General features: G+C 52.0%; 1 protein-coding gene across 2 annotated transcripts; it reads right to left on the bottom strand.

The window, feature by feature from the left end:
* Positions 1-10,000: 10,000 nt before the first annotated feature.
* TMEM52B (transmembrane protein 52B) lies at positions 10,001-19,841 on the bottom strand. Of its 2 annotated transcripts, XM_029081654.1 has the most exons (6): positions 19,504-19,841; positions 18,744-18,812; positions 18,449-18,492; positions 14,877-14,915; positions 13,413-13,579; positions 10,001-11,335 (listed from the first exon to the last, which is right to left on the bottom strand). In XM_029081654.1, the coding sequence occupies exons 1-6, from the start codon at positions 19,555-19,557 to the stop codon at positions 11,097-11,099; spliced, it is 612 nt and encodes a 203-aa protein (XP_028937487.1). In that variant the 5' UTR covers positions 19,558-19,841; the 3' UTR covers positions 10,001-11,096. The 2 variants fall into 2 exon arrangements, with proteins under 2 accessions (XP_028937487.1, XP_028937488.1); XM_029081655.1 differs by lacking the exon at positions 18,744-18,812.
* Positions 19,842-20,084: the final 243 nt, after the last annotated feature.

Below are 20,084 nucleotides of genomic sequence, written 5' to 3'. Positions count from 1 at the left end.
TGCGTTGGATAGCAGGTAATCAGGTTGTTCCACGTGGGGCTCGCAGTCTCAATCCCCATTTTCCAGATAATAATAATGTTGGTATTTGTTAAGCGCTTGCTATGTGCAGAGAACTGTTCTAAGCCCTGGAGTAGATACAGGGTCATCAGGTTGTCCCACGTGAGGCTCCCAGTTAATCCCCCTTTTACAGATGAGGTCACTGAGGCACAGAGAAGTGAAGTGATTTGCCCACAGTCACGCAGCTGACAAGTGGCAGGGCCGGAATTCGAACCTGTGACCTCTGACTCCCAAGCCCGGGCTCTTTCCACTGAGTCACGCTGCTTCTCATTGAGGCCCAGAGAAGTCAAGTGGCTTGCCCAAAGGTCCCACAGCAGAGAGGCTTCGGAGCCGGGATTCGAACCCAGGTCCTCTGACTCCCAAGCCCGGGCTTTTCCACCAAGCCGCACAGCTTCTCTATCATCTGGTATCTGTTAAACGATTACAAAGTGCCAAGTGCTGTTCTAAGCGCTGGGGTGGATAGAAGGTGATCAGGTTGTCACACGTGGGGCTCACAATCTTCATCCCCATTTGACAGATGAGGTCACTGAGGCAAAGAGAAGTGAAGTGACAGACCCAAGGTCATACCGCAGACAAGTGGCGAGGTTGAGATTAGAACCCACAACCTCTGACTCCCAAGCCTGTGCTCTTGCCACTAGGCCATGCTTTCTATGAGACGTTTAGACTGTGAGCTCGTTATTGGGCAGGGATTGTCTCTATCTGCTGCCAAATTGTACACTCCAAGCGCTTAGAACAGTGCTCAGCACATAGTAAGCGCTTAACAAATACCACAATTTATTTATTTTATGAATCAGTGGCTAATTCCACAGGCTGATACCCTGGGCTTCAAAGCTCCTTCCAGCTGGCAAGCCATCGGCGAACTCTATCTGTTGCCGAATCGTCCGTTCCAAGCGCTTAGTCCAGTGCTCTGCACATAGTAAGCGCTCAGTAAATACGATGGAATATTTAGGGAGCGGGTACTTTTTTAATGGTACTTGTTAAGCACTTACTACGTAGACCGTTCTAAGCGCCGGCGTAGAAACCAGCTAATCCGGTTGGATCCGGTCCCCTATGGGGTTCACTGTCTTAACCGCCCCCTCTTTTATAGATGTGGTGACTAAAGCACAAGAATTGAAGTGAGTTGCCCTAGGTCTCTCAGCAAACAAGTGGAGGAGGTGGGATTAGAACCCAGGTCCTTCCGACTCCCGGGCCCATGCTCAATCCGGTAGGTCACATCGCTTCTCTGTGTGGGTACCGTGGGCAGAAAACTGATCTAAATGCCCGGGAGGGTTCAATAGAGACTGTAGACATGATCCCTGTGCTCCGAAATGACTGGGATTTTGGCACAGAATTCACTATGTGCTGCACACTGGGGTAGGTACGGCCGCTGTCCTACTCGCTCGTGGACTAGGGTGAGGGAGGATAGAGAAGCAGTGTGGCTTAATGGAAAGAGCCCGGGCTTGGGAGTCCGAGGTCGTGGGTTCTACTCCCGGCCCCGCCACTTATCAGCTGTGTGACCTTGGGCCAGTCACTTCACTTCTCTGGGCTTCGGTTCCCTCATCTGGAAAATGGGGATTAAAAGTCTGTGAGCCCCACATGGGACAACCTGATCACCTTGTATTTACCCCAGCCCTTAGAACAGCGCTTGGCACATAGTAAGCGCTTAATAAATACCAACGTCATTATTATCATTATTAGATTGAATCCTTGTATTCAGATGAAGAAAGGGAGGCCCAGAAAAGGGAGGCGACCTGCCCCAGGTCGCACGGCAGGCGAGTGGCAAAGCTCGTTTCAGAACCCAGGTCCCCTAACTCCAGGCCTCTGCGCTTTCCCCGACGTCACGCTGCTCCTCCGGGAGTTTGCAATCGAGGGGGATGAGGGGAAAAAGGAAAACCGGAAGTGTGAGGGACTGGAAGTTTGCTCGCAAAGGGTAAATACACACTGTAGCCGAGATCTGACTCGCTGCCTCCGAGATGTTTTTCCTTTTCTTATGTTTGGGTTTGAGTGGGTCCGTCTGCATAACCACATAAACACGGGGTGACTCAAGGACCTTCTGCTCCGTGGAAGACTGAGGGGTGGAAATAGAAACATCTCTATCCTCAAAAGAGGAAGTGGTGTTAGTGGTAATTTTTGCGGGCTCCTCTGTCTAGATTTAGATTTTAATAGAGACTGATCTGGAACGGGGGGTGGTCTCTCAACCGCATCGTACTCTCCCGGGCGCAAAGAGAGCTCTCAAAAAATACTGATCACTAATGGGTATTGAGCAGTTACCGTGTGCGAAGCGTTGTACTAAGCCTTGGGAGGCTTAGCGGTTCATCTGTGGTATTTACCGAGCACTTAACCTTAAGGCAGAGCACCGTACTACTCGCTTGGAAGAATGCAACAGCATTGATTGGTTGCTTCATTCATTTTACTAAGTGCTGAGGTAGACACACCTCTGTGGGCAGGGAATGTGTCTGTTTATTGTTGTATTGTGCTCTCCCGAGCGCCTAGTACAGTCCTCTGCCCGCAGGAAACGCTCAATAAATACGACTGACTGAATGAATAATAATAATAATAATGTTGGTATTTGTTAAGCGATTACTATGTGCAGAGCACTGTTCTAAGTGCTGGGGTAGATACAGGGTAATCAGATTGTCCCACGTGAGGCTCACAGTTAATCCTCATTTTACAGATGAGGTAACTGAGGCACAGAGAAGTTAAGTGACTTGCCCATAGTCACACAGCTGACAAGTGGCAGATCCGTGATTCGAACCCATGACCTCTGACTCCCAGGCCCGGCCTCTATCCACTGAGCTACGCTGCTTCTCTAATAGAGACTAATCAGGTGGGACACAATCTGCGTCCCACGTGAGGCTCCCAGTGTTAATCCCCATTTTACAGAGGAGGGCACTGAGGCCAGGAGAAGCGAAGTGACTTACTCAAGGTCACACAGCAGACAAGTGGTGGAGGCGGGATTAGAACCCCGCTCAAACTATTTTTCAGGCCTATTTTTTGAGCATCTACCGTGTGCAGAACACTGTACTAAGATCTTGGGAGAGTACCACAGAACAGTATAAGAGACACATTCTCAGTCCATAACAAGTTTAGAGGGGGAGACAGGCATGACTATCTCCTCCCTTCTCTCTTTCTACCGCCCACCCCGCACCTTCCGCTCCTCTGCCGCCCACCTCCTCACCGTGACCCGTTCTCGCCTATCCCGCTGTCGACCCCTGGGCCACATCCTCCCGCGGTCCTGGAACGCCCTCCCTCCTCACCTCCTTTTTCTTCCCCTCTTCAAAACCCTACTTAGAGCTCACGTCCTCCGAGAAGCCTTCCCAGACTGAGCTCCCCCTTTTCCCTCTGCTCCCCCTCTACCCCCCCAACCTCCCCTCAGCTAAGCCCTCTTTCTCCCCCTTTCCCTCTGCTCCTCCCCCTCTCCCTTCCCCTCCCCTCAGCACTGTACTCGTCCGCTCAACTGCGTATATTTTCATTACCCTATTTATTTTGTTAATGAGATGTACATTACCTTGATTCTATTTATTTGCTATTGTTTTAATGAGTATTCATCCCTTTGAATCTATTTATTGCTGTTGTTTTTGGCTGTCTGTGTCTCCCGATTAGACTGTAAGCCCGTCAAAGGGCAGGGACTGTCTCTGTTACCGATTTGTACATTCCAAGCGCTTAGTACAGTGCTCTGCATATAGTAAACGCTCAATAAATACTATTGAATGAATGAACGAATAAATAAATTGCAGATATGGACATTAGTGCTGTGGGATAGGGGAAGAAAAAAGGGAGCGGTCAGGGCAACGCAGAAAGGAATGGGGAAAAAAGGAAAAGAGGGCTTAGTCGGGGAAGCCTTCTTGGAGGAGATATGCCTTCAGGAAGGCTTTGAAGGCAGGGAGACTGTCCCAGATGATAAGTGATAAGGGAGGGCATTCCAGGCCAGAGGCGGGATGTGGAAGAGAGGTCCGCTGTGAGAATTCCCAGCCCCAGGTTCTATCCATTAGGCTGTGTTGCTTCTCATTAGGCCCCAGGGCTTTTCACATCCCTTCCTCCCCTCCCTCTCAACCTCCTCTGTCCAACTAGTCCTCCCTCTAGAAGAGACCAAAAAGGAAAACCCAAGTCCTGCAAGCAGCGAGGGATCCGTCGCCCGCTGAGGGTGAGCGAACGGTAATTGTCATGTTTGTTAAGCGCTTACTATCTGCCGAGCACTGGGGCTCCCAGCCTAAGTGGGAGGGAAAGTGTAAGGGGTGAACGGCTTCTCCCACTCCCTCCGAGTGGCCCTGGCTTGTCGCCTTTGTTCATCCACCCCCATCCCAGCTCCACGGCACTTTAGGTACATATCTCGAATGTTTTTTGTAGAAAGATGATCTGGGCAGCGGAGTGAAGTAGGGACTGGAGTGGGGAGAGGCGGGAGGTTGGGAGGTCAGCAAGGAGGCCGATGCAGTCATCTAGGTGAAATAGGATGAGTGGTTGCATTAACGTAGTGGTAGTTTGGATGGAGAGGAAAGGGCAGATTTTAATAATGTTGGTATTTGTTAAGTGCTTACTATGTGCAGAGCACTGTTCTAAGCGCTGGGGTAGACACAGGGGAATCAGGTTGTCCCACGTGGGGCTCACAGTCTTCATCCCCATTTTACAGATGAGGTAACTGAGGCACAGAGAAGTGAAGTGACTTGCCCAAGGTCACACAGCAGACAAGTGGCAGAGCTGGGATTCGAACTCATGACCTCTGACTCCAAAGCCCGTGGTCTTTCCACTGAGCCAAGCTGCTTCAGCGTGTTGTGAAGGTGGGACCGACAGGATTTGGTGACCGATGGGATATGTGGGTGGAATGAGGGAGGGGAGTCAAGAATAACACAGGCTTGTGAGATAGAAGTAGGGTGGTGCTGTCTACAGTGACGGGAAAGTCAGGGTTTAGGTGGGAAGATTAAGGAACTCTGTGTTGGACATATTAAGAAGAACCTGAGTTCTAGTCCCAGCTCTGCCACTTGTCTGCCGTGACCTTGGGCTAGTCACTTTGTTTCTCTCTGCCTCAATCACTTCATTTGAAAAGTGGGGATTAAGACTGTGAGCCCCATGTGGGAGATGGACTGTGTCCAGCCTGATTCCCTTGTATCTACTCCAGTGCTTAGAATGGCGCCTGGCACATAGGCTTAACACGTTACCAAAAAAAAAAAAAAGTCATATCCATCACCTGGGGACAAGAGTAATCAGAGGGAAGGGTATATTTCAGAAGCAGCATAGCCTACGTAGAAGACCAGTAGCAGAGCCAGGATTAGAATCCAGGTCCTTCTGTCTCCTAGGCCCGTGCTCTATCCACTAGGCAACACTGTTTCTTTGGAATTGGTAAGGGGTTAAACGACCTTTAAATTGTAAGGTCCTTGAGGGCAGAGATTAGATCTTTACGTCTACTATAGCCACCCAAGCACTCAGTCCGACGGGCTTTACACTGACGATGACAAATATCAAGCTGGGAGCATATTCTGAGGGAGCAAGCCCATTAGCGACAGTGACCTTTACAAGATAAGGAAACCCTGAAGTCCTCCAGCGACTGATTCAGAAATAGCCTCAACTCTACTCTGTGGTTTATTCACTGGAGAACCATTCGATTTCCAGCCGCAAAGCCCAGGTTAGCAGTCCAAGAATATATTTGCCATGACTCTGCGTCTCCCTGACGGTAAATATCCATCTCACCGGATCTTATCGTCTCATCGGTCAGTTAATTTTTAAAAAGTCATCGCCTTCGGATCTTTCCTGGACTCTGTCTGCCCCTGTAATGTGCTAACAAGGCGAGCTCAGCTGCCTCCATAGATTGAGATGCAGCTATTTCTGGGATGGCGCCTGGAGCAGGAAGTGAGTCAGAGAGCCTCGTTTCCCTTTGTGGAAGGAGAATTATAATGGAGAAATCCATCAGACTCAGCCAATCGATCGGTGGCGTTCACTGAGGACTTACTATGTGCCGAGCACTGTACTGTGGGACAGTACAATAAGACGGAATCAGTAGAGACGTCCCCTGCCCACAACGAGGTTACGCCAGAGTTGACAGTCCTTGACAATAATAATAATAGTGGTGTGGTATATGCTAAATACTTGCTGTGTGCCAGGAAATGTACTAAGCGCTGGGGTAGACAAAAGCAAATCAGGTTGGACACACAGTCCCTGTCCCACATGGGGTCAGTCTTAATCCCCGTTTAACAGATGAGGGAACTGAGGTACGGAGATATTCATTCATTTAATCTTATTAAGCACTTAGTGGGTGCAGAGCCCTGTACTGACAACCTGGGAAAGTACAATATAACAATAAACAGTGACATTCCCTGCCCGCAACGAGCTCACCGTCTAGAGGGGGAGAGACAGACATCAGTACGAATAAATAAAGTTCCAGGTATATACCGAAGGGATGTGGGGCTGGTATGTGTGGGGAAGATCAAAGGGAGCAAGTCAGGGTGACACAGAAGGGAGTGGGAGATGAGGAAAAGTCTGGGAAGGCCTCTCGGAGGAGATACGGCTTCATTAGTGACTGGCCCAAGGTCGCACAGCAGAGCTGGCATTAGAACCCAGGTCCTTTCTGACGCTCAGGCCCGTGTTCTGTCTACTAGGCCCCGCTGTTTAGGATCAACCCCAGTGCTAATGATTAAGCACTGGTTTGTGAAGAACAGTGTGAAGGGACATAGTCCATGAAGAGGTTATAATCTAAAGGGAAAAACGGGGGGCAAAAATTGACAAATATACCATGTCAATCAAGCAATCAGTGGTATTTATTGAGTGCCTAGTATGTGGAGAGCTATGTGCTTGGGAGAATACAAATACAAGAGAATTAGCAAACCCTTCCCCGTCCGTAACGAGCTTATTATGCCATAGCTGAGAATGGACCAAACGCATAAATACGTAAACAGATGAAGAGAGAAATCCAAGAATCCTGAAGTGAGTGAAAGCATAGCGTTTCTGGGAAGGTGGAGGATTGATTAAGGACAAGAGTCAAGTATCCTTTGCAAATTTGAATCCCTGTTTGGTGCCCTGTCCCACACAAGAGGGTGGGAAAGGTTGTAAGAGGAGGTCAGGGAGGAAATCAGTGTGGCCTGGTGGAAAGAGCATGGGGCTAGGTGTCAGAGAACCTGGGTTCTAATTCCAGCTCTGCCACTTGCCTGTTGTGCAACCACAGATGAGTCACCCCACCTTTCTGTGCCTCGTGTTTTTCTTGTCTGTAAAATGGGGATTCAGTACTTGTTCTCCCCCTTTCGTGGACTGTGAGCCCCGTGTGGGACGGGGCCTACATCCAACCTGATTATCTTGAATCTTCCCCAGCACTCTGCACATTGTAAATGCTTGATAAATGCCGTGATTATTATTGTTGAGTAAAAAATGGGGAGTGAAGAAAAAATATGGTTGGAGGATAAGGAAAGGGATTCCTGATTTGCCCCCTTCATTCATCCTCCCTCCCATCCCCACAGCACATATGTATATACCTGTAATTTATTTATTTATTTTGATGTCTGTCTCCCCCTCTAACTGTGAGCTCACTGTGGGCAGGAAATGTATCCTTGTGTTAATAATAATAATAATGTTGGTATTTGTTAAGCGCTTACTATGTGCCGAGCACTGTTCTAATTGCTGGGGTAGACATAGGGGAATCAGGTTGCCCCACGTGGGGCTCACAGTCTTAATCCCCATTTTACAGATGAGGGAACTGAGGCCCAGAGAAGTTAAGTGACTTGCCCACAGTCACACAGCTGCCAAGTGGGATTTGAACTCATGAGCCCTGACTCCAAAGCCCATGCTCTTTCCACTGAGCCATGTACTCTCCCAAGCGCATAGTGCAGTACTTGGAACATGGTAAGCGCTCAATAAATCCGATTAAACCAATGACTGAATGAATGGGTAGCAGAGCCTCGGGGTGGATGGTCATTTTCCCAGTCATTCATTCATTCATTCATTCATTCAATAGTATTTATTGAGCGCTTACTATGTGCAGAGCACTGTACTAAGCGCTTGGGATGAACAAGTCGGCAACAGATAGAGACAGTCCCTGCCGTTTGACGGGCTTACAGTCTAATCGGGGGAGACGGATAGACGAGAACAATGGCAATAAACAGCGTCAAGGGGAAGAACATCTCGTAAAAACCGATGGCAACTAAATAGAATCAAGGCGATGTACAATTCATTAACAAAATAAATAGGGTAACGAAAATATATACAGTTGAGCGGACGAGTACAGTGCTGTGGGGATGGGAAGGGAGAGGTGGAGGAGCAGAGGGAAAAGGGGAAAATGAGGCTTTAGCTGCGGAGAGGTAAAGGGGGGATGGCAGAGGGAGTAGAGGGAGAAGAGGAGCTCAGTCTGGGAAGGCCTCTTGGAGGAGGTGATTTTTAAGTAGGGTTTTGAAGAGGGAAAGAGGATCAGTTTGGCGGAGGTGAGGAGGGAGGGCGTTCCGGGACCGCGGGAGGATGTGACCCAGGGGTCGACGGCGGGATAGGCGAGACCGAGGGACGGTGAGGAGGTGGGCAGCGGAGGAGCGGAGCGTGCGGGGTGGGCGGTAGAAAGAGAGGAGGGAGGAGAGGTAGGAAGGGGCAAGGTGATGGAGAGCCTTGAAGCCTAGAGTGAGGATATCGGGGATATCAATCGGGGATATCTGTCGAGCACTTACTGTATGCAAAGCCCTCACTAAGGAAGCGGGGAAGCAGCGTGGCTCAGTGGAAAGAACCTGGGCTTCGGAGTCAGAGGTCATGGGTTCTATTCCCGGCTCTGCCACTTGTCAGCTGGGTGACTGTGGGCAAGTCACTTAACTGCTCTGTGCCTCAGTTACCTCATCTGTAAAATGGGGATTAACTGTGAGCCTCACGTGGGACGACCTGATTACCCTGTATCTCCCCCAGCGCTTAGAACAGTGCTCTGCACATATTAAGCACTTAACAAATACCAGTATTATTACTAAGTGCTTGGGAGAGTATTCATCCGATTGTCTGCTGTGTGACTTTGGGCACCACATTTCACTTCTCTGGCCCTCAGTCACCTCACCTGTAAAAGGGAGATTGAGACTGTGAGCCCCTTGTGGGACAGAGACCGTGTCCAATCTGATTTGCTTATATTGGCCCTAGCACTTAGTACAGTGCCTGGCACATAGTAAGTGCTTAACAGATACCGCGATTATTGGTATTACTATTGTACTAAGCACCGGGTGGACCCAAGAAAATCAGGCTCCGTCACTAAATCCTGTTCGCTCGACCTTCACAATATCGCTAAAATCCGCCCTTTCCTCTCCATCCAGGCCGCTACGACATTAATCCAAGCACTCATCCTATCCCGCCTTGACTACTGCATCAGCCTCCTTGCTGACCTCCCCGCCTCCTCTCTCTCCCCACTCCTGTCCCAACTTCACTCTCATTCCCAGGTAAACTTTCTACAAAAATGTTGACGTTAGGTTTCCCTACACCTCAAACAGCTCCAGTGGTCCACCTCTGCGTCGAACGGAAACGGCCCCCTTTTGGTTTTGATGCCCTCAATCACCTTTCCCCCTCTTACCACACCTCGCCACTCTCCTATCGCAACCCAGCCCACTCACTTCACTCCTCTGATAAACCAAAATACTCACTGTACCTCAAGCTCTTCTATCTCGCCGACCACCTCTAGTCCACATCCTGCTTCTGGTTTGGAACATCCTCCTTCTTCATATCCTGCAGACCGTTAGTCTCCCCACCTCTCAAGACTTACTGAAGGCACATCTCCTCCAAGCCAAGTGCTCAGTACAGCGTTCTGCACCCCGTAAGCCCTCAATAAATAGTAATAATAATGTCGGTATTTGTTAAGCGCTTACTATGTGCAGAGCCCTGTTCTAAGTGCTGGGGTAGATACAGGGTAATCAGGTTGTTGCACACTACTGACTGGCTGACCGACACAGTCCCTGTCCCACCTGGGACTCCCAGGTTTAATCCCCATTTTACAGAAGAGGCAACTGAGGCAGGGAGAAGGTCCCGCAGCACACGAGTGGCAGAGCCGGGATTAGAACCCAGGTCCTGCCGGCTTCCAGGCCTGTGCTCGATCCACTTGGCCACGCTGAAATCTGCTGCTGCTATTTGGAGGGGATGGTTCGGGGGAAGCGGGAAATGAGCATAAGTAAGGGTGCGGGGCTTGGTAAAGGAGAACTGAGGGATTTATTGGTCCCTTTGCCCACACCCTGGGCCTTGCTCAGACTCACTGCACAGTCTGGTCTGGGGCAGCGGGGAGGCTCCAACACCTGGGGTTGGGTGTGGAGTCGTGGCCGGGTCCCTGCCGTTTGTCACCATCAATCAATCAGATTTATTGAGCACTTACTGTGTGCAAAGCACTGTACTAAAGACTTGGGAGAGAACAGTAGAACAATATGACAGTCACATTCCCTGACCACAGCGAGCTTACTATCCAGAGGGGGACTCAGATATCGATATAAAATAATCACGATTCCACAGCTCCGCAGGCTTTCCCGGTGTCACGGGCTCACCCGGGCCCTGCCCATCGATTTCAGAATTTCAGAGGGCGCTCGAGTCGGGGCGGGGTGATGACCGGCACGGCCCCATCCGCACTCTCCCGACCTAAGAGTCTGCTGGGCAGCTGGCCAGCTGGGATGACTGAGCAGTCTGAGACGTCGTGGCTGCCACGGAACACCTCTCAGCTTTCGTGGCTGTGTCAGGGATCTCCACAGCCGCTCTCTGTCCCACCGGAGCCTGCGGCAGCCGTAGCCAGAAGCGTCCTGCTTCTTCATCCCGGTGGCGGAGTCAGTGATCCGGCTCCCGCCATCAGTCGGAGAGGTGGGGAGAGAGAGAGAGAGAGACGAGGGGCCCGGTCCCTGGGAAGGAACCCTAATCGGATGATGGTGTTTAGTGAACGCTTACTTTGCGCTGAGCACTGGACTAAGCGCTGGGGAGGACTAAGCTGGGAATCGGCTTGGAAAAGGGGGGCACAAATCTGGGTTCCTGGGGGAACGGGCTCCGGGAACCGCGCCAGGCCCCACGAGAAGGGGAAGCGAGGAGTCGGAGGTGCCCTCGACGGGTTCTGGGACGGCAACGGGGAGTCCCCCTCGGCGGCAACTGCTGCTGGGTCCTCAGTGGCCGGATGGGGGAGCTTCTGTCTTCCCCGGGGTGGGCGGCTGCCTCTCCTCAGGGACCGGGGCCAAGTCGGGGGCCTTCTGGCCACACCGGGCCACGGTGAACCGGCTCATGTGCAGGGCCTCCTCGTAGCCCGGGGGAGTTTCCGGAGAGGAGGGCGGCGCGGGCCCGGAGCCGTGGGAGTGGGCCACTGCCAGGATCCGGCGGGCGCTGGGCCCGAACACCGACTGGAGGGCTGGAGGAGGGAGAATCAGGGTGGAGCGGGGCGGCCGGGCCACCCCAGACCACCTGAGCGTGGGGGGAAGCTCCTCGCCGAGGGTCCGCTCTCTCGTTCCCAACACCCCGAGGGACGTCTCCAACCCCAACGTGATCCAGAAGCATCCTGTCTTCCTGCTGTGGGAAACAGACTCTCCAGCCCGGTATCCTGAAACTCATTTCTGCTCTGGGGCGGAACCTGTCCAGCCTAGTGCCTTGAGCTCAGATAGTTCTCTCTGAAAGAATCAATCCGTCAATCAATCAATGACATTCATTGGGTGGCTCCTGTGTGCCAAGCAAATATCAGAGTCTGTGCCCCATGGGGGCATCTTCTCCACCTCCTGCATCTCTTCCCAGACTCTGGGCCCCGAATAATAATAATAATGTTGGTATTTGTTAAGCGCTTACTATGTGCAGAGCGCTGTTCTAAGCGCTGGGGTAGATACAGGGTAATCAGGTAGTCCCACATGAGGCTCACAGTTAATCCCCATTTTACAGATGAGGTAACTGAGGCACAGAGAAGTTAAGCGACTTGCCCACAGTCACACAGCTGACAAGTGGCAGAGCTGGGAATCGAACCCATGATCTCTGACTCCGAAGCCCAGGCTCTTTCCACTGAGCCACGCTGCTTCCCCGAAGCATAACTGCTTCCCCTTCCCATATCTAGAATTTTCTCTACCCCTTAGTATATACGCCGGAGTTGTTCTTGTTCCAAGTGGACTGTGGCTATTCACTGAGTGAGGCTTCTCCATTGCATTGTACTCTCCCAAGCACTTCCGTACATATCTCTAATTCATTTATTTGTATTGTTGTCTGTCTCCCCCCACCCCAAACTGTGAGCTCTCTGTGGGCAGGGAATGTATCCGTTTATTGTTGAATTATGCTCTCCCAAGCACTCAGTAGAGTGCTCTGCACACGGTAAACACTCGATAAATACTATCGAATGAATTGTACAGTGCCCTGCACACAGTAAGTGCTCGATAAATTCAATCGATTGATTGATTGAATGAGCTCAAACCCTGGGAGAGGATTCTCTCCTCTCAGGTCACTGTGACTCACATTTCCCATCGATCGTTGGTATTTATTGCGCGCTTACTGTGCGCGGAGCAGTCGACTACGTGCTTTTTTATAATAATGATGTTGGTATTTGTTAAACGCTTACTATGTGCAGAGCACTGTTCTAAGCACTGGGGCAGATACAGGGTCATCAGTTTGTCCCACATGAGGCTCACAGTCTTCATCCCCATTTTACAGATGAGGTAACTGAGGCACAGAGAAGTTAAGTGACTTGCCCACAGTCACACAGCTGACAAGTGGCCGAGCCGGGAGTCGAACCCATGACCTTTGACTCCCAAGCCCGGGCTCTTTCCACTGAGCCACGCTGCTTCTCTAGTCTTCCTGGCTTCAGTTTTCCATCCATAAAATGGGGCATTCACCCTTTCCTCCCAGGGAAGTTGTGAGGTAACTGGTAAGGACAGGCTTTGGAAAAAAATCAAGTTGTCATCCAAATTCAAGATGGTATTCTTTTCTTATGGTATTTGTTAAGCACTTCCTATGTGCCAGGCACCAGCTTGGACACATCCTGTGTCCCTCATGGGGCTCGCAGTCCTATGCCCTGTTTCACAGAGGAGGTAACTGAGGCACAGAGAAGCAAAGTGACTCCCCCAAAGTCACAGAGAAGACACGTGGCCGAGTCGGAATTAGGTCCTTCTGACTCCCAGGTCCGATCCCTGTCACTGCTTCCCAAGCTCCTTGTGTACAGGGAATGTGTCTATCGACTCTATCATAGTGTACTCTTCCAAGTTCTTAGAACAGTGCTCTGCGCCCAGTAAGCGCTCATTCTAAAGACTGATCTATTAATTCTACAGTTTTGCCTAATGGTGATTCTAGAACGCCAGCCCTAGTTTTCGAAGCTCCGGAATTTCACGGGTTGCGAAGTTGAGAGTTCCCGGGGATTTTTGATCTCCCTTCCCCCTTCCTTAATCAATCGACCAGTCAACCCCCCCGTATCTCCGAGGACCTCGGCATCTCCGCGCGTCAGAGATGGGGGCACTCACAGGTGATTGTGCTCTGGAGAGTGCTGTCGTGGTCGAAGGCGATGACCGTCACCTCGTACGGGGATGGTCCCGCCTCCTCCCCGGTCTGCTGGCGGCTCAGGCAGCAGCGGAGACAGGCCGAGGTCAGGCCACACAGGAGAAGCAGCCCTCCGATCACCACCAGCAACCTGCAGGGCATCCAAGGACATGGTCATCTCTCTGTGAAGGCCAGGCTCGGGGGAGGACTGGGGGGAATCCACTGCCTCACCACCCACCCAGCCTGGAAAAACACATTTCACACCTCGGGCTCTTCCCTGAGGGGGAAGAGAGCTAAACCCGTCAGGAGCCTGAGGGGGGGACGTTGCTGAGAGCAGAGGGGCAGAAACCGACCCCTCCAGTGAAATAAAATGGGCACCTAAGGTGTCGAGAGATACACGCCACTCTTTTGTGTTCATTGGTGTGGAAGGTGGAGTGGGAGAGGGATTGTAACTTTTCCCCTTCGATGATCCTTGGTATTATGAATCCCAGGGGAAAATGATTGGACTGTGACCATCGTTTAGGAAATTTGGGGCATGGGAAAGGGGTATTTGATCCTTCTATTTCCTCAGAGATGGTGGTGGGGGGCGGGGGCGGGTGTTCTGTGTCTCCTGAGGCCTCTGTCTCCAGCATAGATAGCGGCGGGATGTAGAAAAAGCCCCACTGCTGAAGCTGAAGACGCAGAGCCCCGAACCAGTGGTGTTAGGAAGGGAAGAGGTCTTAGGGGCGGAGATAGATGTGCTAAGGAGGCGGGTGGGAGAGACACAGGCTTGGGCTGAATTTTCAGAGAATGGTGGAGAAGAATGGCAGGCGGTGGGGTGGCGGGGAAAAGGATTTATAGTCGGGAGCATTAGTGATTCCTCACTCTTCCAAAGTGGAAGTGGGAAGGAAGGAATGTTGCCAGGATTGATGCCAGTTTTCCCCAGATTGAGAATCCCATCCCGGGGAAGGATGAGAAAGCAACTCAAAGTAAAGTGACTTCGGCCTTCTGGTCCCATATGATGGGACATTTGGGTATTCGCTACATTGCTGTGACAAATAAGCTCATAATAATAATGAGGATGGTATTTGTTAAGCCCTTCCTATGTGCTGAGCAATGTTCTAAGCGCTGGGGTAGGTGCAAGGTCATCAGGTTGTCCCACTGGGGCTCACAGTCTTCATCCCCATTTTCCAGATGAGGTCACTGAGGCCCAGAGAAGTCAAGTGACTTGCCCGAAGTAACCCAGCTGACCCGTGGCGGAGCGGGGATTAGAACCCACGACCTGACTCCCAAGCCCGGGCTCCTTCCACTAAGCCATGCCACTTCTTAGGTGTCTGTTTACTGTTAGAGTCTGCTCCCCCAAGCAATTAGTACAGGGCTTTGCACATAGTAAGTGTTCAATAAATACCACTGAATGAATAAACAAATGGATTTGGACATTTCTGGGACGTTGAGTCTGAGCCACTTACCAGATATACCAGAGATGAACCCAGTCTGTGGTCCCGCAGCTGGGGGAGAGAGGGAGACGGTGGGAAGAATGACGCTGCTGGAGAGAAAGTTTACCTGCCAGTCTCTTTCTTCTGGGCCCGTGCCGGGACTCGCACTCACCTATCGATTGCACGGTGCCCGGTGGGAGCTCGGGCCGGGGCAGACCCCGAGCTCACCACAGCTTCCTTTTGGGCTAACAGATCTGGCAACATTCCCCAACGGTCCCCTCCTCTCTCCTCCCCTCCCACCACCCCCTCGGCCTTAAATCGGCCCCTGCTCCTAATTCAGCTCTAATGGACTCCCCCTTCCCATCTCCTCCGTCCGAACCCCGGGGTCCGAGTTGCCTCCGTTTCCAAAGGCCACACTGAGTCCCGGACTCCCTCTGGAAGGACTCGGAGAGGAGCGGTAACAAAGACCAACAGTTGAGCACTGTGCTTCCCCCCGGGGGGGGTCGTGGCTCATAATAATAATGATATTTGTTAAGCGCTTACTCGGAGGGTCAAACACTGTTCTACGCCCTGAGGCAGATACGAGTTAACCAGGTTGGAAACAGCCCTGTCTTGCATGGGGCGTCCATTCTTAATCCCTATTTTACAGATGAAGTAACTGAGGCACAGAGAAATTAAGTTAATTGCCCGAGGTCACGCAGTAGATACGTGGTAGAGCCGGGATTTGAACCCAGGTCCTGACTCCAGGATCCCTGCTCTATCCACCAGACCGTGCTGCTTTCCTCTGCGCACCCCGCGATTTGGGCCAGCCAGCCATCAGTTTGAATGTGCCCAGTGGAGACGTGCTCCCAAGCACACCACCTGCTTGTGAACGATGTGTAGCCGTCCCGGGCACGAGTGCACAACGTGTGTGTGTTCAAAACAGGGTCTCTGCTGCCAAAGCTATTTCCATCTGGGAGCCACAGAAGGATCTGGAAGGATTTCTGGCCTCCCCACTCTCCTCTTCATCAGTGCAGAATCTGTGGAGGTGGAAGGGGCTTATCTAATAATAAGAATAATTTTAGTATTTGTTAAGTGCGTGCTATGTGCCGAGCACTGTTTTAAGCGCTGGGGTAGATACAAGGTGATGAGGTTGTCCCACCTGGGGCTCACAGTCTTAATCCCCATTTTCCAGATGAGGTAACCGAGGCACAGAGAAGTGAAGTGACTTGCCCAAAGTCACACAGCTGACAAATGACAGAGCCGGGATTAGAACCCCCGACCTCTGACTCCCAATCCCGTGCTCTTTCCACAGAGCCACGTGAGCCACGCTGCTTCTTATCTGTGTGACCGGACTGTATGTCTTCGGGCAAATTACCTAACTTCTCTGTATCTTAGTTCCCTCCTCTGTAAAATGGGGATTCAATCCTCCTCCCTCTATTTTAGACCGCGGGACAGGGACCGTGTCCAACCTGGTAAGCTTGCATCTGCCCAAGTCTGACATTGCCTGAAACATGGAAAGCGCTTCACTCATCCGTGGAGCCAGCCCAGAATGGAAAAGAACGGACGGTGTCCCGTCAGCTAAATTTTCTAATCCGTTCGTGCTGCACTATAGAGTCTAGTTAATTAGGGGGAGGCGCAAGTGAGGCGGGGCAGCGGAGGATTAGGAGGTCCTTCTAACTGCTTTACTAGTCCACTTCTGGTGGACCCCAAAGCCAAGGCTTCCGACTTTCCTCCGTCGTCCTCCTCCCCCAGGGCCTTCAATGGAAGCCAGTTTGGAATCTCATTCTGCGCGGCTTGGTGACAGGGAATGAGGAAAGCCTTCCCACCCCGAATGTCACAGGATCGGGTACCTCCCCCTTAGACTATGGAAAAGGAACTCTGTCCGCCCGGAAGCAGCAGCGTGGCCTAATGGAAGGAGCACGGGGCCGGGAGTCGGAGGACTTGGATTCTAATCCCAGTTCCACCATGTACCTGCTGTGTGACCTTGGGCAAGGCTCTTAACCTCTCTGGGCCTTGGTTCCCTCATCTGCCAAATGGGGATTTGATACTTGCTCTCCCTCCTTTTTAGAGTGCAAGCCCCAACTGAGACCTGATTATAATAATGTTGGTATTTGTTAAGCGCTTACTATGTGCAAAGCACTGTTCTAAGCACTAGGATAGACACAGGGGAATCAGGTTGTCCCACGTGGGGCTCACAGTCTTCATCCCCATTTTCCAGATGAGGTAACTGAGGCACAGAGAAGTGAAGTGACTTGCCCGCAGTCACACAGCTGACAAGCAGCAGAGCTGGGTTTCTAACTCATGACCTCTGACTCCAAAGCCCATGCTCTTTCCACTGAGCCACGCTGGATCTACCCCAGTACCTGGCACACAGTCAAGGCATAACAGATATTATTTATTTACTATCATTAATATGACGGTTATTATTATCTAACCCAGCGCTTAGCATATAGTAAGCACTTCACAGAGATCACTACTCTTCTTCTGATTACCTGCCCTACCTTACAGCTTCACAGATAACCACGACAGAGAAGCAGTACGGCGTAATGGTTAGAACCCGGGACTGGGAGTCAGTAGGACCTGGGTTCTGATCCCAGCTCTGCCACTTGTCTGCTGTGTGAACCCAGGCAAGTCACTTCACTTCTCTGGGCCTCATCTGGAAAATGGGGATTGAGACTGAGCCCCATGTGGGACAGGGACCGTGTCCAACCTGGTTAACTTGGATCTACCCCAGTGTTTAGAACAGTGCTCGGCACGTAGTAAGTGCTTAACGAATATCAGAATTATTATAACTGTCATAAATCACTTTCTTTAATCCTCTTTGAGCGCTATATTTTCTTCTTCCCTGGACCTCTCTTGCCTGACTTTTTTGTATGTATTCGTTAAGCACTTCCTATGTGCCAGGCACCGTTCTAAGCAGTGGGGCAAAGGCGAGTATATCAGGTTGGACGCAGTTCCCATCCCACCGTCTAAACTGGAGGGAGGAGGATTGAATCCCCGTTTTACAGATGAGGGAACTAAGACACAGAGAAGTTATGTAATTTACCCAAAGTTACACAGCAAACAGTTGGCAGAACCAAGATTAGGAGTTAGATCCTCCGACTCCCGGGCCTAGGCCGTTTTCATTCTGCTTCTTATTCTGCTTTGGGAAATGAGGGGCCTCCGTTCCGCTTATTTCTGCTAGGCTTGCGGCCGTATGGAAGCATCCTACCTGACGCTAAACCTGCCCTCAGTGTCCACTGAGCCTGAGGAGTCCCAGGAGAGAGGGTGAGGAGCTTGGGGATGGTGCGAGGCCAGCCCGCACTACTGCAAGTCAGCTGAGTTTACTTCTGCCCGGTTGGAGGAAGAGCGACCGAGCAGACCCACTCTCGGAAACACTGTCTTCAGGATTCCCTGACTTCTTTGCTGTTTTGAATATCAAGAGATAATAGCCATGGTAATCTCAGTCCACAGCCAGCATCGTGCTCAGCAATGAGGTGGGTACTAGGGAAAGATTCATTTCACCCTCGGAAGGGGCTGGATCCCTCCGCCCGCCCCAGTGACCCCCCCACCCCCCCACCCCTTGTTCTGCTTCTTCTCCCTCCCTGTCGGGGTGCCGCCGGGTTGGGACAGGGGATACTCACTGCTCGGAATTCACACAGCCTTCCTCACCTCTCGCCCGAGGAAGCTGTAGGGAGAGGGAAACGGCCCCGGACAGTTGAGCCCGCCCCTTGCTGCCGTTGATCCTCTAAATGTCGTCCCACCCCCATCCCAGTACCCCCATCCCCAGAACGAGAATTTCCTCCCCTAGCCGGTCCCCCCGCGTGACTCCCAGAGTGATTCTGCTGCGTTTCAGAGTAGTCATGCCCACCCCCCCCGCCCCCCGCCCGGCTCCCTCCAGGACAACCTGGGCCTGCCACTTGGTTCGCCCGTACTCACACATAAAGACACATCCCCCACGCCTCCCCAGCTGCTAGGTCCAATGCCAAGTTGATGCTGATCCAGTCCCTTGGAGAATGGAGCATCCTTACTGGGTGGGAGGGAATTTGAGGAAAACCCTTTCCCCATTCGCCCCGGCCACAGCCCTGGGCGGAGGGGGTGCTGGACAGAGGAGCTAGGCCGGTCTCCACGGCAGATCCTGAGCCTGGCTCTCCTCTAGGGTGAATCCAGGGATCTGTGAGGGGCTATAGCAACCTACTCCCACCCTGATCCAGCTCTAGTCACTAAAGGGCAGAGCCGGCCCCCTTCCCCCGGCCGCCAAAACCCCAGCCCATCCCCCGGTCAGCTCGGATTCCATGCACAGGGACTCGTTGCTTAGCCAGAGGCCGTGTCTCCTCTCCCCAGCAGGAACAGGCTTCTCCCGCCTCACCTCCTCTTCATCTCACGGACCTCCTAGCGACAACCCACCCCAACCCCTAAGAGAAGCTGAGATCAGAGAAGCGCTCCAAACCCATATGATCCTCTGAGGATTTGAAGAAACGCATCCTCGTCTTGGAGGGAAAGGGGGAACGGAAGGATCTCAGCGACCCCTTTAAGGCCCTGGGGATAACCTACAAACATCCCAACTTAGCCTAGACACCTCACCCACCCCCACAGCCTTGGAAGCAGGTCTCCCCCGGCCCGGTCTCACCGTCCTTCAGGGTGGAGTGGCTGAGGCTGGGGCTCTGGCTAACCCCGCCAACTCCGGTACTCAACTCACCTGGGACAGATACACCAGAGCCGGAAAGATCGGGGTCCAGTGCCGAGCCACCATGGCCGGGGTGCTAACACCTGTGGGGTCACGGACCCTGAGACCCGTATCTCTCGTCTCAACCAAGGCCCACCCCAGTCTTACACCCAGGCCGCTAGAACGATGAGAGCCCCCCTCCGATCGAAAGCTTTCCTCCTTTGACCTTCACTCCTTATGTCTTTCTTTCCTTTTTTTTTCTTTGGCTCTTTTCCCTGAGTCTTCACCTCTACTCCTCCATCTGCTCCTCTTCTCTCTTTCTAGACTGTAAGCTCCTTGTGGACTGGGACCGTGTCTTCCAACTCTGTTGTTTTGTCCTTTCCGTCTCTTTCTCTTTCCCTCCCTTCTTTCCCACTCTTCTCTCACTTTCCTTTCTCCTTCTCTAACACCCTTGACCTTCTGGCGGGAGTCACAGATAGGCTTCTTCCCGGGGTGGCCAGCTGTGGTGGGAGGATCGTCGTGAGGAAGGCTGTTCAGAGCCGAGGGTCCCCCTCCTGTCTTTCTCCTCTGTCCGAGAAGCAGCTGTCAATCCTCGCCCTTCCCGCGGGCCTCCG

Source organism: Ornithorhynchus anatinus, chromosome 17 (assembly GCF_004115215.2).
Source record: "Ornithorhynchus anatinus isolate Pmale09 chromosome 17, mOrnAna1.pri.v4, whole genome shotgun sequence".
Lineage (NCBI taxonomy): Eukaryota > Metazoa > Chordata > Mammalia > Monotremata > Ornithorhynchidae > Ornithorhynchus > Ornithorhynchus anatinus.
Note: the sequence above shows the minus strand (reverse complement) of the source record. Positions and strands in the feature narration are given on the sequence as shown.

Coding starts and splice junctions, on each gene's coding strand:
- TMEM52B (XM_029081654.1), bottom strand. CDS start 19,557: ATGGTGGCTCGGCACTGGACCCCGATCTTTCCGGCTCTGGTGTATCTG. Junction 18,813..19,503: donor CTCTGGTGTATCTGTCCCAG/GTGAGTTGAGTA, acceptor CCATTCTCCAAG/GGACTGGATCAGCATCAACT. Junction 18,493..18,743: donor TGGGGGATGTGTCTTTATGT/GTGAGTACGGGC, acceptor CTCTCCCTACAG/CTTCCTCGGGCGAGAGGTGA.